Source organism: Platalea leucorodia (assembly GCF_965183815.1).
Source record: "Platalea leucorodia genome assembly, chromosome: 3".
Taxonomy (NCBI): Eukaryota; Metazoa; Chordata; class Aves; order Pelecaniformes; family Threskiornithidae; genus Platalea; species Platalea leucorodia.
In genome coordinates, this window is record NC_138825.1 from 98,343,838 (window position 1) to 98,362,190 (window position 18,353).

Consider the following 18,353-nt stretch of genomic DNA (forward strand, 5'->3'; position numbering starts at 1 on the left):
AGAGATACAGACAGACTGAACACATATCTAATATATATAAGATATTAGTTGAAGGTGTCACAACTTCACCAGAAGAGGTGATTGAAATATTAATTCAGAGCACCATGGCTTCACTGTTAGGATCAATAGCATCAGCCCTATTTGTAAAAGAGAGCTTGATAGGGCACTACTGTGAACACTATCCATGTCTGAAGGTGCAGCTTCAGTTGGGACTGTTTTCAGGTTCCATATGTCCAAGATAAAGACAGGTTCTGCAGCTGACATACCTGCCCAGTAACAGTTTTGGCACCACTCTGAGAGCTAGCATACATAGCCATGACCAAAACAAGGCATGCTGAAGGCAGAGACATGTATTTGGCCAATTTAACTGCAACTTCCTTATGCAAACTGCAACTTGCTTATGCAAAGTTGCAACTGCAGTAAATACAACCTATTTACTTATAAATACAGAACAGATAAAACTTAGCTTTCAATTTTGTGCAGTGTGTGTCATTAATAGGTAAAAGTAGTTACTATAAATTATGAGGAACAAGCATAGCTACTATGCAAGCCTTACGATGCCATCTTGCCACAGTATTTCATCAGTGACTGAGGAGAGATGGTTTTCAGGATGAACATAGTTTTCATCTTAGGACTCCACGAGAATTTCTCCAATAACCTTCAACAGCAGGAAGCACACTGCTGAGAATATTTGTCAGCAAATCACCTGAATATTGCTTCTCCCACAGCAGCGTAGTGCTAAGCAAATTCAAGCTAACTTGCTAAATCAAAATGTTGGATCTGTGAAGATCTGGATCTGGAACAAGAACAAATTATTCAGAGAGAGTTCCATTATCCTTCTGCTACAGTAGATACTGTACATGCATCCTCAACTAAATGCATAGAATACACAATATTATTGTAAGTGCCGCTTTTAAGCAACACCATAGTCGGAGAGTCCACGCACCTTCTTCATGGAGATTTTTTTGGCTGTATTAGAAAAAAAAAAAACACCGTGAAACAAATTTAAAAAATCCATCCCTTCTACCAGTTGATTTGGCCAGATAGAAATATTGTTTTGTTCTAGATTTCACAATGATTTTTCTTGTTTGTTTTCTAGTCAGAAAATAATCCTGCTTAAGTGATTGATTTGGTATTGGGGGATAGGAGGGAAAGGATGATTACTGTCCTGATTTTTCTTGTATTAGAGATTTAAACCTCATGCTTTCAGTGTGTAGTTCTTGCAATGCATTGCAAGGTTTTGATTATCATGCTATTCCCATCTGTATTATTTATTCTGAATAATGGGGAAGATAAATGCCTTCTGGAGTAACCTGCAATACTATAAAGGACATTTTAAAGCCATATTATGTACACTTCATGCTGTGACCACTGATATTGTTTGTAATCTTTAAAATAGTTGATTAGATGTTAAAATTAGTTCCTTTCTGTTTATTCAAAGTCTAGTTCTAAGAGACTGAAAATAACAAGTTGGTTTATAAGTAGGAGAAGTGAAAAAGCTTGGTTTCTTACGAATACATCTGCTTCTCTCCCAGTGGTGGCTCTAATGCTTTCTAGCCGTGGGGGTTATCAACATGCAAGCAGTGGCACTGAGCTTGGTGCTGGCTGTGTGCCAGCTGCCAGCACTTTGTTGAAAGGGCAACAGAAGGGAAAGATTTTAGCAAAGCTTGTGAAGTTCTGCTGAGAGCAGGCCAAATTATCCCCAAGGTAAGAGCTGCTCCTGATTTCTGCTGTAATAATACTTGATCCTCTCTGTGTCCCTTATGGTACATTTAAAAAGGAAAGAAACAACAGAGGCTTTAGCTGAAACAGAACCACACACAACTGAGTTTTTCCTAATTATATATATATATATATACACACACACATATGTTTTTATACCTTCAGTGAGAGAATCTTTTCTGCTCACCTGCTGATTGCAGTAAAACTTAACACCTCTCTCCATTATCTGTATGTTGTTGAGCTAGCCCCCATAGTAAAAAATCTCTTTGTGTGACTGGCAGACAGCAGTCACACAAGTCTCAGTTCATCTCACTAAGCTAATATTGTAATTAATAGATCTAGTCATGCAGTGTATTTGATGTTAAAATCCACACTTAAGCATGAAAGAGAATCCTGTTTTAGGAACTATTTATACTTTAATGATAATAATAAAACAATTTCCTGCACTAATCACATTTCAGGTGCCTTATATAATTGAAATGCATTACTGCTAAAAGACTCTGCCCCCTTTTCCCTGAGTTTAAGGAGGGACGAAGATTTCCCATGTTCTCTGTTCTTTGCAGTCAATATATGTGTGAAAAGATGTAGGGAAATTATTATTTTTTAAATGTATGGTAATCAGCTAATTTATTTACTGTTTTATGTATACTTTTAAGAAAAAAATCAGGCAATATCTGCTGTCCCACTCCAACATATACATAAGCATATAGCATTCACTGCTCTTGCTGCTTGTGTGAACTATTCTTTTCTAGAAAATGAATTATGGGTGTTTATTTGTAGACAGAAAAATGCTTTTTCAAAGAATAAGTAAGTAGAATACCAAATTAAAACAGAAATGCTTGAAACTTCCAGAATTGTCATGATCCTCTTCATCTGTAGACATTTCAAGTAGTTTCAGTATTAGAACATAATGGAATCAATGCCTCAGAATTTTTACCTGGCAAGGTAGATCATAGCCACAGTTTACCTGTACTAGGTGATTCTGGAAAGATGTTGAATCGAAAGTGCTGACATGAACATGTGTAAATGGCCATCAATCCAGCTGTCAGAATGCAGACATCAATGAAGACCAGAATGGAAATTAACAGAACTGGGGAGCTTCATTTTAAACATTACAATTGAGTATCTGTCATCCAAAAATAATTTCAAAGTAATTCAGGAACTCTCTGCATTCATGGATAAAGGTACAGGTGTTAGAGCTCTCCAAACTGTTATACCTGGGGAAAAAAAAAAAAGGTACATCTGATTTCCATTTAGTTTGAAACGGACTCATTTAAGTTATACTTTTGAAAGATTGTTGGAGCACAAATGTTTTACTGGCACATACCATATGGCAGTGTGAGGCATAGTCCGCATTGCTGGGCACAGTCCAGCATTCCAGTCCTTCCTTTCCATGGGGAGCTCTCCAGAACCTCTTTTTTTGGCCCATATGAGTCATAGAAAAGGGACAAAAATAGAGCTATTTGCTGGTGTTCGGTGAGTTTTCTATTAAGTAAAAAAATTAGAATAGTTTAAAAGAAACTCTTTTCCTCCTTCCCAAGAGATTTTAAAAAGTGTGTGGTTTATGTATTTTATACATATAGACATTTGATACGTATTAACTCTCGCTCTCTCTCTCAATATATAAAAAATGGAAATTATTACTGTTAAGATAATCCACTCTTATTCTTAGATATAAACATATTTCATGCCCATTTTTACCATAGTATCCAAATACTGTAAATAATAAACAAACTTATTTACATTTTTAAAAGGGGGTTTTGCTTCCACTTCCCATAAAATAAGTCTATATTACAGAACGTTGCTACTTGTATGATTAGAAATCTCTGAATTTCAATCTCTACTGTACTCTTGGCTTATTTATACCTCTCTGCTTTCTAAAGAACTGTGCTGTTTGTGCATACATATATTTTTTGAAAAATAACTTGCAAAATGTATTTTGTAAGAAAATCTTGTACATATAGATTTTTTTGTTGTTTCCGACTGTATTTTATAACTCTTGAACAGAATGGGGGGGAGAGCTGAAAATTAATGGAAAATGCAGCCATTTGTCCCCTTTATGGGGTGAGCAGGAAGAGTAAGTGCAGATCTCACTACCAGCACCATTGCAGACTGACTTTTGAACATGAAGGAGTTAGTTAGGAATCAAAACACGGATGAACAGGCATGACTGACGTGTGTCTGAGGAAAGGAAAGATATACAATAATTGCAGGAAAAGGGAAGGAGCTTTCTGGTTTTTAGGGTCTGAATTTCCATTGCTTTAAGGCAGCTGAATTCTATGTATGTGTTTGTGCAGGTGTGTATGTGTATGTTTAGGCTAGAAGCAGAGACATTGTAGATTACAGGAGCTCTACGACAGCCGCGTTTTCCTTTCACAAGAATTTTGCAGTCTACTTGAATGCATAGCTCTGTTTAAGCATGACAAAGGAACAGTGAAGAGGGTTTATTCATAACTGTTGTTTTTCTTTGCTTGAAAGGTGCTTGTGGGCTGCATTGGCAATGGTTCTGGATGTTAACCACGTTTTATTGTTGTCTAGCACGCCACATTAGAGAACATTTCAACTTTGGAAGAAAAACATAACTATAATTCTCTGCTAGTCATGCAGCACAGGCTTCTTTGACAGCGTAAAACATAGGTTCACTGTAACTGTGGGTACGTTATGTGGAACCAAAGGTGAGGCAGATCACAGTGAAATAGCATTGCATCTGGAAATAGAAACAATGGTTGAAGATCATTGCTCTGCTCTGTCTTTAAGGTGTTTCAGCTGAAAAGACTAAAACATACAGCAGAACATGAGACTCATTTGAAAAGAAACTAAAACCTTTTAAATACTGATTACAAATATGAAGTAGGTTATTGTATTTAAGGGAATAAAGAATAAAAGTTATGGATTATTTTGCTGTGGCTGTCCTCCAGGACTCACTGGAATGACTGACCTTATTTTAGAATGCAAAAAAGAGTGATTGACATGACTCATTAAATGTGAAACCTCAAAGAAATGCAGTTTTTGGAGATAAAACGTAGAAATGTAAAGAAAATGAAAGCTGAGGTACTTTCAGCATATTGAGATTAAAGGAAAAACACTGCTATGTGCATAGGCCACCTGAGACAGGAGGCTCTAAAAGAGGTAAAAAAAAAAGGCATCATATGACTAATATTATCCATTCACTCTGCTTTTATATTCTGTCAGAGTTCACAAAACTGGGGAGGCATAAAGTCTTTATAGTTAGGACAGCACGCATGTTTCTGCTGTGGTAAGTTACCTGGTTCTATTTAAGACCATTTTCTCTTATCCTCCTGTCATTCCTGTCTACAAAGAGCCTGACTGTCTTAATAACCTCCTTGTTAACTGAAAGGCTGCTGTTAGGTCCCCCTCAAACCTTCCCTGAAGGCTTCTCATCTTCAGCATGAACCCTTGCTCTGTCATGGCAATTGTTTTTCCTCATGTGAAGCTTTTTTGCATGTGGCAACCTTCAGCAGTGGTTGAAATGCAATCAAATCACATCATTAACACTGTGCATACCTATTGGTAGTATGGAAAAGGTAGTGTGTACCTGGAAAAACTGAATTCCCACTATAGGTACAAACACAATTGTACAGTAAAAATAGTGAATGAAGGAAGTGCAAACAGCAGTTTAGTATTTGAAATGATTTATTGATATTAAGTGCAAAGGTTAGATACACTGTAGTTTTGACAAAATATTTAACTATAATTGACAGTAGTTAGAGTCATTGTTTGAAAATCTCCAGGGTGCAGAACAGTAATATTTTATTAAAGACATAAAGTCCAGCTAGAAATGGAACTCTCACTAAACAGCTTTACCACTAAGAAAGACTGGTTGTAAAAATCTCCCTTCTTTTTTTTTTCAGTAGTCAACTTGAAGATAAAAGTAATACTAAAAAAATTTACCTTTTGTCCATGTATTTCCCATGTTCCTCAAAAAGTAAAGAAATAAGCTCAGAGTTTCACAGCAAAGTATCATCGCTGAATTTGCTTTATGCCATCCTAATTGGAGGACTGAAGACTTATTTATTAATTAAAATGAAATTATTAGTTTTAAGGTCATTGAAGAATTGTTGCCAGCACTAATCTCCCCAAAAATATGTTCACAAAAATATTTGTTAAACTTCAACCTTCTATAGGTGTTCCTGTAATTTAAAAGGACGCTGTGTATGAATACTCATAGGAAAATGAAATGGTGGGGAGGGCTAACTAAATATAATGATGTTTTAACTGACTTAAGATCTGTAATTCTTTGCAGTGCTTGTACTGTTCTTCATGTGTCAGTGGTTGAGGAGCTTGTCCATCCTATACCAGTACATATTGAGTTAAATTCATCTTAATTGCAAGAGCTTCTCATCATGCTGTTGCCCAGACACATCTGCTCCTCCCTCACTTCTCTTCAGGTTATGGCAGCTGTCCCCCAGCACACCTAGTCTAAACTCCTCTTCATTAGGTTAACAAGCAAAAACACTCTTGCTCCACCTTGGTTAGATGTGTCAGCAAAACAGCCAGGTGTTTTGCTGGATGAGTTGGCTGCTGGTCAGGACTTGAACCCTCACTGGTGGGACTGAGGGCCCCCATGCCTTCCTCCCTCACGCCCAGAGCTCTGCAGTCACTCTTGATGCTTCGGGTTACCCAGGCAGCGTTGTTGGTGCCCACACGGAAAAGTAGCAAGGGTTAACCATGTGTGGGATGGGCAAGCCTTGTGGGTCCCTGTGCAAAATCCTGGATCCTGGCCCTGCCAGGCAGCAAGCCTCCGGAGACATCAGGTCAGACTGGCAGATTGATGCCTCCGTACCCCACAGAAGGGAGGGAGTCTTCAGTAACAGTCTCCCTCGTCTTTGCCCGCTTCTGCAGACACAAGGTGTGGGCTGAGCTGGCTCTGAGGGGTCTCCTGAAGCATCTTGTTTGCCCTCAGCAGTTCCCTGGGCAGTTGCAGGTTGATCAGGAGCTATCCCTCTGCCACCAGAGGTCACAAACTTCCAGCCTTCTCCATCTCCACATCCCCCCACTGCTACCTGTGGGGCCATAACCTCCAGCTGTGCCTGCTCCCTTGCTTTGTGTGGCTCAGCTTCTTCCTTCCATACATTTCTGCAAAACCCTCATTTTCCCTGATGGTGCACAGCTGCCTCTCCCTGCTGCTCCCTTACACAGTGCACTGAGAGATCCAGCCACAAGCAGCAGTGAGGGGCTGAGAGGGGGCCATGGCGTATGGGGCAGCTGTTGGCGTCACCATTGGTGGGGCAGGACACCAGGCCACCACTTATGTCTTTGGCTTGCCTGCCAACCAGACTCACGGGAGGTGGGAAGCACGGGTGGATGCCCAGTGTGGTGGGCCACACACACCCTGGCTGAGGAAGCCATGGCGCTGTTTATGGTGGAAGCTAACAGGCAGTCCCAGGAGAAGCGTTCCTCTTCGCGTGCTATTTGTGTAAGCCTGGGCCATGGGGTACCACTGGAAGTTGGCTGTTGGGCTGGAGGGGTCTGTAGCCAGGCCAGTGAAACAGTCCTTGCTCTGACCTTTTCATTTCACTTTTCTAAAACTTTTTATCACTTGGCATTCCCCAGTTTTAAACAAGCATAAGTTTCTTGTGACCATAGTTATATACTGTTGTTAGAGATCTGTTCTTTCTTTATCAAAAATAAATAAAATTTCTAAATAGCAAATTAATAGTTCATATTTTTCATGAGAGAGTCCTTCCCACAGGCAATGATGCCTTCTCTTTGAAGGTTGTAAGGTGTTTCTAATTAAAGGAATAGTAAATGATGTAAAAGATGTGTCAATGAAAGAGGAAAAAATGATAGCTTGAACAGGAGTGTTTTATCCTAAGGTATAAAATAACAAAAAAGAAGAGCAGTAGAAAAAAGAAAAACATTTATTAGAAACCTCTCTGTGCCTGAATCAATACAAACTGCAGAGTATGCATTAGACATAGAAATATCCAGAGACAGAAGCTCCATCGTCCACAGGAGCATACGCTCATGAGCATATCAAAAGTTTTGACTATCTCTGCCTGTCTTTAAAACCAAGACTTACAGTTTTGTAGCTCTCGAGAAGTTTTAAATTTGAAGGCCTCTGTTCTGAAGCTGATGCAGCTGAAGCTCATTGGAACAGACGAAACCCAGTAGGTACTGACAAGAGTTGATGAATCTTGCCAGTTGACTGTGCTGCAGACCTGCCTACCTATATGTGTACCATTATGGCTAGGTCTCAAACCTTTTAACATTCTGACATTAATGGGAATTCATGTAAACAGAAAAACGCGGAGAGCTGTACGTACACGGGGGAATGAGCTACAGCTGAAAGGATTTTATAGGCCAAAGGGCTTTCCTGTTTCTTAGGAAAGAAAGTGTTAGACATTCAGAGTCAAAGATAAAATACATTTTCTTTTTTTTTATTTTTTTATTTTCTAAAGGCTTGGGTGATGAACACTCTGCTTTAGGACAAATAGCAATCTAGGAAGCCAGCTCTAGAGGTCAAATGAAAAAGCTGCATGTAAGTGTAGCAGAAGGATTATAAGCAAAGCTTATGTTCTATAAAAAGAGATTGTATACTGTTACAAACAATGTGAGAATCTGTATAGGTAAAACCACAGCAGTGGGTTATGTTAATAGCTATTGTGGGAAGGTATGTAGCCATTTGTGATTCAAGTAGCACATTTTTAGTGGTTTCACAAAAATCTGGAGCCTGCTAAATATTCTTCGGTGCTTTCTCTCATTAACTTTTACCATATTTATGGACATAAAGCAATTGCAGCAATTTTACTATTGAGCTGACTCCTTTAAAAAGCTTTCTGGTTAGCAGCATGAATATATTTCCCATCAGAAGCCAAATTGCCCCCAGTCCGTGGAATAATGGAGTGTATTGTCTTGCAAGGCAGGATCGTTTGTGAGCATAGGAAGATAAAAAGCATGGATGTCAGTGAGAATAAAGTACAATTTTTTTGTCTGCAGTGCTCTGTGTACTTACTACAATTATATGTGGAATGCTAAAGGTAGACGCACTAGCTTTTGCTTGTTTGGTCTTTCTTGAAATTTTGTAGATAATCACAGATTTTATTCTCTTGTAGTGAGATTCCTAGGGGCTCAGATGCCTTGTGTTAGCAAAGCACCAAAGAACTGACGTAATTTTGACCTGTTCTCACCTGTTTACTTAATTATGTGCTGAACAGTGAAAAAAACCCACAAAACCTCCAAAAACCTGAGAAGGTACAGGAGGAATCAGGACTGCAGGAAAGAGATCTTGCATGCAGCTTTGGTGTCCTTCAGCCTAAGTGGAGTCAAGAAAAAGAGGTGGTTAGGTATCAGTATCTCAGGAGTGTGGCGATAACTGAGCAGTTCCATGGGAGAAGCAAAACCGTGTGCGGGGGCAGTTCAGGGCAAATGGAATGAGGGAAAGATTTAGTGCTCAGTGGTGAGCTCAAGAAGGAAGACAAACAAGGGTTAGGAGGTAATCCTCTAAAGCTGTGTCTGCCCTTTCTTAGAGAAATTGTCCTGTTTATAAAATGGAAGAAGTTTTCTATCCAATTTTGGGTTTGGTTGGTTGTTTTTTTGTTTTTGTTTTTTTTTTGTTTTTTTAATTTTTTGAAATTTACACATACAGGCTTATATTTCAAAACAGGATTTTTAAAGATTAAATACATGCAAAATTATAAGGCCATCTTTTTTGCATCACTAGTCATTGATTGGCATTGCTTGAAATTTTTGGTTTGTTTTACTGTGTGTTGTACATGTACATATGTTACTGATTTGTTGCTGTTTCTCTTTTCACTCTTCCTGAGAATTTAAGAACTTTGTTCAGGATGTGACCACGGTGACTCTAATTTTGTAAATAGGTTTCTGAAAAGTCATGAAAGGATAAAATTCAGCATACTCTTACAGTGATAAACAGGAGGCCAGCATTAATAGTTTATAATTTATCCCAGTATCATTGATGTTCAGAATTTAAGCATATATAGTAATGTATTTGCTATTGGAGTTGGTGTTAGAACAGATTAAAATTTTGCTTATGTTGGAAAATAGAAATGGGATTTGTGACCTTCAAAGATACTCAGAATCACTGTATAGATGATTCAGTGAAACTTGAGCCAAGCAAAATGGAATTATTCAGGTATTATGTGTTATACATTGTAGCTAGGTTCATATTGTTGCACTGACTTTTTTAACAAGATGGGTGAGTTGTTACTGTTACTTCAAATTTTTATCAGTCTCATAAACTTGATCAAGCAAATAATTGTATGCTAGGTGATTCTTCAGCTGAGACTAAGGCATATATCTGCTTGTGCAAAAATCAAAATACCATAGCTGTCCTAAAACAAAACAACTAAACTCCTCATGTTACATGTGTGGAAGAGGACACACATTTTTAATTCCTTATGAGCAGATAAATATACTGATCTGAGGCTCAGTTGACATATTGGCAAGTAAAAAACTGGGACAAGTGCCTGATTATATGCATTTGTGCATTAATCAGTACCTATGTGCACGTTGAACACAACACATGAGAGACAAAGGATGGGGAGGGAAAGAAAAGAAGGAAGAAACAAAGGGAGGGAGGAAAGGAAGGCAAGGAGGAAGGAGAGGGAAGGGAGATGAAAAAAGAAGAAAGGAAGGGAGGGAAAGAGAAACAAAGAAAAGAAGGAAAATAAAAATAAAGATAAGATGAAAGAAAAAGAGAAAAGAGAGAGAAAGAAAGAAAGAAAAAGGGAAGGAAGGAAGGAAAGAAAGACAAGGGAAGAAAAAGGAGAAGAGGGAAAGGGAGGGGGGAATAAGCCCCTTTTAAGTGTACTCCTCTGTCATCTGATGGGCTTGCAGCTGTGTATTAACACATTTTTTCCTTTTAAATAAGAGCTGCATCTGCCCTTGCCAGGTATGGCACAGGGTGCTGGAGGTTACGAGGGGTCTAGATAAATCAAAGAGACAAGCTAGATGTAGTCAGAAGGGAAATTTTTAGCTTTCAACCTAGCAACATCCCATTGTTTGTTTTAGACAGAAATAGTTGACATATTTGATTAAGATGGCAATTTCATAATTAGGATGTGGAATGTCTTCCTCCCTTTCCATGCTGTGTTGTTTCTGCAAAGACTTCAAACTCATTCATTCTTGCATCAAAAACTATGTGACTGCTTAACTTTGAAAAAAGTATTCGTGACTTACAGGGAGCCAAAGCTGCTAAATATATTCCAAGTGTTATCATCTTCATAGCCTTTTCTTTCAGGCATTGATCCTGGTTGTCTGCTTAATATAATTTGATCTAAACCTTTATGTCTAGTTTCATAAATTTGCGGCGTTAGTCTTTGACAAAAGAAAACTAACATCAATTTTCAGATTCATGTCTGTCTCCTTGACAGATGTAAAAGAGTATCCTATATCTTTGCTACCATTAGCAGAATAAGAAACCAGTGGGTGAAGAAGAAGAATGTCTTTGTATCCTTATATCTCTCAAAATTCTGTTTACAGACTTCAGTTATGCTCGGTATTACGGTGATTCTTACCTGGAATTTCAAGGCTTGCATTTGAACATGCAAAACTTCATCCACTTGGAATTTAAGACCTATAATCCTCATGGACTCCTCCTGTATATTGAACAGAGCCCAGAAACAATAGGACATTTTTTAATGCAGCTTTTCATCAAACGTGGCACCTTACAGGTAAGGCATCAAAATCTCCCACTGAAGGAGAAGTAAGTAGAAGTTAGCATCTGTAAAAATTTTTTTCTGTTTCCTGCTGTAGAAGATAGTAGATAGAGATAGAGAGTCTTGAGATTCTTTAGTATTTTAAGGAAAATATTTGTCAAAGTTGCTATCTGTTAGGGCAAATTCATGGCTAATGTGATTAATATGTGTCACAAGAGGTGGTGCTTGAGGAGAATTGAATCCAATCAATAATTGGATGAATCCAATTATAACTGGAATGTCTCATATCTAAAGTGCGTATTAAAAGGCAAAAATAAAGAATGTAGGTTTTGTCTTAACAACTGGTACGAATTAAGGTATTCTGTTCTACATATGAAGCCTGAACCTACTGAACCTCCTCATGTCCAAGTTCATTAAAATTGCTATAAGAGGGGCTGTGGAATTGAGTGAATTGTCATAGGAAAATTTACTGTGTAAGGAAATAGAGTGTCTCTTTGTTACCATGTGGCTCTGAGTAGAAAGAAACCTTCTACTTGACCTATCATGTTAATTCACAGTTCCACAGGATCCCAAAAAACTTCCAAAAATTTGCTTTGCTTTTGTGGACAAACTATATAGGAATACATTTGTTTATAAACATTAATGGTTAAAGTGTGTATCCCAGTATATCTTTACCTTTGGCAAATTATTCCTTCTTTTCTGAGGAGGAGATAAAGCTTGAGCTTTATGAAGAGATGGGCAGAAACTAAAGAGGCTATAAAAACATAGTAAAAGAGAAGTTACTTATCTCATAATGGATCTTCCATTTTTGTGTTAAAGATTTCCAAAATTTTGGCTGTAATTATATTCTTCTGCAATGACTGTGAAATGGTGTTAGGAACAGCAAATTTTAATTATATTTGCCTTCATGTTTAAAAAGCATGTTCATACTAAAAAGATATATAAATTGCAGATAAACAGAAAAAGAAGAAAATAACCTGTTACTTTATTTTGTTATATTGTGATTTGCTGTGGTTTATTATATTGTGACTATCTTTATCCAGAACAAATGAGATTAGTCAGGGGCAGGAAGTTATCCAAAGTTTAGAAAATATTGACGGCTTTAAGTCCATCTTACTTGTATTCATGGTAAAGTAATGATGCAGAAAAATATTTTTCTAACATATCATAAGCACCATAAAATATGAAAGTACTTTAATTGACAAAAATCTATTCAGAGATCCCAGTGTGCCATGTTAAAACTAATTGAATTCACTTAATCATTCACAAAGCCGGTCAATTAAATGTAGATTTAAAGCCCAATGAACAAATGGTTCTAAGCTCACAATCAAGCTACAATTACAAGTAGACAAACCATGAAATCAAGTGCTTGTTCGCATTAGTATAGGAAATTAAATGGTGTTCCAAAATGCTCAAGCCTGCATGCTACATTACGTGTTTGGAAGTGTAAGGAGGCCATAAAATGGTAAGTAAAATTCACCCGTGGCCAATGTTAATTTCAACTGGGTTGCAGATGGTCAAGTTCTTTGCAAATCAGGCCCATAATACCTGATTGTACAATACACAGAGATTAAAGCATTTTCATGCAGGCTAGGAAGCATATATGTGTGATTGTATATTTCTGGTACAATAGATTTCCTGATCCAGATCTTTAAGGAAAACTTAGTTTTCCTTGATACACATGACATTCTTCAGGTTTTTATGAAGCCATTTGTTATTTTTAAATTCAAGTTTCTAAGCCTGTAACTGTTTAATTATTAGAAATTAAGTAATAAAAGCATTTTCCCACTCTGTAGTACCAGTTTTCATGTGATGAAGCAGCAGAAGTCAAAAACATCACTACTACTGCTAGAGTGGATAATGGACGCTGGTATAAAGTGCAGATTAGGTAAGTTTTGTATTTTATTGTTGTCTGTGTTTATAATTGCTTCAAAGATCATCTAGGTTGGATAGTTCGTAAATTCCAATGATATTATATCCCATTAGCTATAAGTGATACTTGAACATGTGCAGTAAAATCATGTTATGGCAGCACGGACTACAACACATCCTTGGAAAGAATGGTTAAAACTATAGTACAGTTGGACAGTGCTCATCACATCACTGAAGCGCTCAATGGAAATAAATTTATTCTCACTGAAATCATGTACCATAGCAAAGATAAATATTCAGGGAGGGAAGCTACTGTGCCGTAGGTCCAAGCTGCTTAGTGCAGGAAACAGTTGAATTGCCAACAGTGAGAGTGTGACTAATAGAAAAATCTTGGAAAACAGATAGATAGGTAGAAGCAGCACTATGACTTTTGTTGCTGTCATTGACTTGCAAGTCATAATAGGATATATTACTCCTGTAAAAGTAACAATACTGGCAACTGAAGGAGGATAAAATGAAAGGAAAATGAAGTAGGTAGTAGGTTTTCCATGTTCTTTGTTTCCTGTCATGGCAACATAACGGGAAAGGCAAATGTATGTTTTGGAATAATATAAATACTCACCATTGTAAGAATCCACAAGAAGGCCAACCAAAGCAATCACATTTGGCTATCTTACACGAAATCAAAAGGGAAGAAGCACCTGGTGGTGTCTGGGAATAGATGTGCGGAAAACCAAAGTCGAGCAGGCTTTGTAATCAAACATTGGTGACTCCCTTGAATTGTGAAGCTGAACAAAGTAATTCTGACCTACCAAATTATGACCTACCAAAATCAGCTGTACTTCTGTACTTGATTTTGAGAGACGGACATCTGCACTTCCAAAAAAAAAAAAGGGGGGTGGGGGAGGTGGGGGGCAGAAAAAAGAGAGTCAGTCAGAAAAAAGAGAGTCAGTTTTTGGTTTAGTTGAGATTTCCAGAACAGCAGTCTAAATACAGTTCAGACATCTGTTATAGATTACCAGGGTGCACTAATCTTGTTACTAAGTTAAACTGGGAATCTGGATCACTAATAAGAAGTGGATCCTTTTCAAATACTTGTGAAAAAAAGATTCTTTGCACAGGGGCAATGGTGACCTGCATGTATTTTGGTTTTGTTTTTTATTTTTAACCAAGCAAACGTACATATATGTATCTAATGACCAAAAGTCTGTGCTGTTAGAATCCACAACCTTTTAAGAACTTGGAAGAGAAAGTTTTGGTTTCGTTTTATGGGAACATTAGCCATGAGTCCTAGTGAGCTCTCCAGGTGCCTGGTTCCTATTAGACAGATTAAAATAGGTCCAAGTCCTCTAGTCCAGCAAGAAGAAAGAGAGCTAGCTGTCTGCTTGTCTCTCAGGAGCAAATGACTCCCTAAAAAGTTTGTGGAGGGGTACAAAAGGAACAAAATCCTTTTACTGGAATAAGCCTTTTATAGCTAGATCTGTCCAAATGTAGCTAAATGCAGCACTCTTGCAGGGCAGCTACAAGCATTGGAACAGGCTGCCCAGGGAAGTGGTTGAGTCTCCATCCCTGGAGGTATTTAAAAGAAGGGTAGACGTGGTGCTGAGCGACATGGTTTAGTGGTGGCCTTGGCAGTGTTAGGTTAACAGTGGACTCGATGATCTTAAGGGTCTTTTCCAACCTTAATGATTCTATGATTGCATGAACTGGACCCTTAGCTTCTATGGGAAGCTGTAGTGGTGATTGTATCCATTGTATTGTGCCTTGCTGCCTCAGATGTGGCAGTGAGTATCAGTGAGAGGGACTACAGTTTGTTGCTGCATTTCAGCTATCATTGCTGTCATTTTTTTTTCCAGCATGGCAAATCAGTCTCAAGCTCCAGACGACACAGTAAGACAATGCAGACTAACGTAAGGAGCAAAGGCCAGTAATTTACTGCAGTTGTGCTTATCACCCACAAAGGGAATAACATAAAACCAAACCATGCTAATGGAATCTAAAAGCAAGTCTAAGCTCCTCTCTCACCAGGATGGAATAGAAGATATCTCTATGACACTGATAAAAGTGGGATTCTCTAAAATCTTGAATAACATACCCAGTTCTGTTTATTTCTCTGCTTTTGACTCCCTCTCAATCTCAAAACAGAGAAAGTAGAATTGGATTTTTTTTTTAGAGAAGAGATATAAAGATGATAAAGGCATTAAGCAGCTTCTGTGTGAATGGTGACTAAATAATCAAGGACTCTGCAAGTCCATTAAAGACAACTGAGGTAGAATACCAAAGAAGTCTAAAAAAACCCAAGTGACACAGAGAAAGTGGATAAGGACTGGAGACATAAATTTTTTAGTCTGTTAGCTAGTTTAATCCATTAGAATTCTGTTGTTATTCCTTTGTTGTGCATTTTAAGAAAGGTCTAAAATCCTGAAGATAACAAAAGTATGAATACCTGAACCCTCAGTACTGTAGGAGACTTGATGAAAAACATCCTTTCCCCTGGCACCAGAGCATTAGAACTGCCATGTCATTGACATTACTCAGGGATGCATTAACTACCATGATGTGAGTGCACCTATTTTATGCATTTTCCCCCGCCTCCATCGAGCAGCATATAACTTGAATCGATAAATCAGCCTATGTCAATAGCTGGAGAGAAAAACAACCCGATTTCTATTTCCAGTGTTACTTTTGAGCCTAAAAAGGAAGGAAGAAAGAGTTATTTTCTTTTATGTGCAGAGAACGGTAACTATTTCAGGACAGCTCAGGTAAGATGGACCACACTGATTTTTGCTGTTGAAAGAGAAGGAGTGCATACTATTTATGGGATTCAGGCTGGATGCCAGGTGCCCACCAAAGCCACTCTATCACTACCCATCCTCAGCTGGACAGGGGAGAGAAAATATAACTAAAAGCTCATGGGTCGAGATAAGGACAGGGAGAGATCATTCACCCGTTACCATCATGGGCAAAACAGACTTGACTTTGGGAAATTAGCTTAATTTATTACTGATCGAATCAGAGTAGGGTAATGAGAAATAAAAATAAATCTTAAAACACCTTCCTCCCACCCCTCCCTTCTTCTGCGGCTTAACTGTACTCCTGCCTCCCTCCCAACAGCGCAGGGGGACGGGGAATGGGGGTTGCAGTCAGTTCATCACACGTTGTCTCTGCCTGTCCTTCCTCCTCAGGGGGAGGACTCCTCACACTCTTCCCCTCCTTCGTGGGGTCCCTCCCATCGGAGACAGTCCTCCATTAACTTCTTCATCATGAGTCCTTCCTACAGGCTGCAGTTCTTCACAAACTGCTGCAGCGTGGGTCGCTTCCATGGGGTGCAGTCCTTCAGGAACAGACTGCTCCAGCGTGGGTCCTCTGCGGGGTCACAAATCCTGCCAGCAAACCTGCTCCAGTGTGGGCTTCTCTCTCCATGGGGCCACAGGTCCTGCCAGGAGCCTGCTCCAGCACAGGCTTCCCACAGGGTCACAGCCTCCTTCAGGCATCCACCTGCCTCCGGCGTGGGGTCGCCCACAGGCTGCAGGTGGATATCTGCTCCACCGTTAACCTCCATGGGCTGCAGGCGGACAGCCTGCCTCACCATGGTCTTCCCCAGGGGCTGCAGGGGAATCTCTGCTCCGGTGCCTGGAGCACCTCTTCCCCCTCCTTCACTGACCTTGGTGTCGGCAGGCTGTTTCTTTCACCTTTTCTCACTCCTCTTTCCAGCTGCAATTGCACAGTTCCCCCCCCTCCCTCTTAAATACGTTATCACAGAGGCACTACCACCGTCGCTGATTGGCTCAGCCTTGGCCAGTGGTGGGTCCATCTTGGAGCCGGCTGACATTGGCTCTGTCAGATGGAGGGGAAGCTTCTAGCAGCGTCTCACAGAAGCCATCCCTGTAGCCCCCCTGCTACCAAAACCTTGCCATGCAAACCCAATACACAGGCTAATTGGTGAGCAATTACTAATTATTCACTCTCTTAACTTTAGTAGACTGGAAATGGTTTTGGACATTGTTTTAAGACGATGTTGTGGAGACGACAACAAGTTGGGTGGGAGTGTTGATCTACTGGGCGGTAGGAAGGCTCTACAGAGGGACCTGGACAGGCTGGATCGATGGGCTGAGGGCAACTGTATGAGGTTCAACAAGGCTCAGTGCTGAGTCCCGCACTTGGGTCACAACAACCCCATGCAACGCTACAGGCTGGGGGAGGAGTGGCTGGAGAGCTGCCTGGCGGAAAAGGACCTGGGGGTGTTGGTTGACAGCTGCCTGAACATGAGCCAGCAGTGTGCTCAGGTGGCCAAGAGGGCCAATGGCATCCTGGCTTGTACAAGGAATAGTGTGGCCAGCAGGAGCAGGGAGGTGATAGTGCCCCTGTACTCGGCAGGGGTGAGGCCGCGCTTCGAGTACTGTGTTCAGTTTTGGGCCCCTCACTACAAGAAGGCCATTGAGGTGCTGGAGCGTGTCCAAAGAAGGGCAACGAAGCTGGGGAAGGGTCTGGAGCACAAGTCTTATGAGGAGCGGCTGAGGGAGCTGGGGTTGTTTAGTCTGGAGAAGAGGAGGCTGAGGGGAGACCTTATTCCTCTCTACAACTACCTGAAAGGAGGTTGTAGTGAGGTGGGGGTCGGTCTCTTCTCCCTAGTAACAAGCGATAGGATAAGAGGAAATGGCCTCAAGTTGCACCAGGGGAGGTTTTGGATATTAGGAAAAATTTCTTTTGTGACAGGGTGGTCAAGCACTGGACCAGGCTGCCCAGGGAAGTGGTTGAGTCTCCATCCCTGGAGGTATTTAACAGACGTGTAGATGTGATGCTTAGGGACATGGTTTAGTGGTGAACTTAGCAGTGCTAGGTTTACGGTTGAACTCGATCTTGAAGATCTTTTCCAACCTTAACGATTCTATGATTCTAAGATTTAAAATCTTAATGGCACAGATGTCGGAAGGATTTGGTTAGAAGTTGCTTCTTCTTTTCACCTTCACATGTGCTTGAGTTACTTAAGAAAATTTATATGCTGTATGGAAAAGTATAACCACTGCTTTACATAGTTTTTTCTTTATTAACAATTAAATACATGTTGTTGACAATTAGATTTGATAGAGTCACTCTTGAAATATGTTACTTGTTTTA

General features: G+C 39.6%; 1 protein-coding gene across 1 annotated transcript in view; it reads left to right on the forward strand.

Moving 5' to 3' along the window:
• EYS (eyes shut homolog) overlaps positions 1–18,353 on the forward strand; it is a gene marked incomplete at its 5' end in the record, with an annotated part of 904,266 nt that overhangs the window by 584,247 nt on the left and 301,666 nt on the right. The window contains 2 exons of the mRNA XM_082305491.1: positions 11,188–11,378; positions 13,160–13,251. Of these exons, the coding sequence (XP_082161617.1) occupies positions 11,188–11,378; positions 13,160–13,251 (283 nt within the window). The remainder of the gene's footprint in view (positions 1–11,187; positions 11,379–13,159; positions 13,252–18,353) is intronic.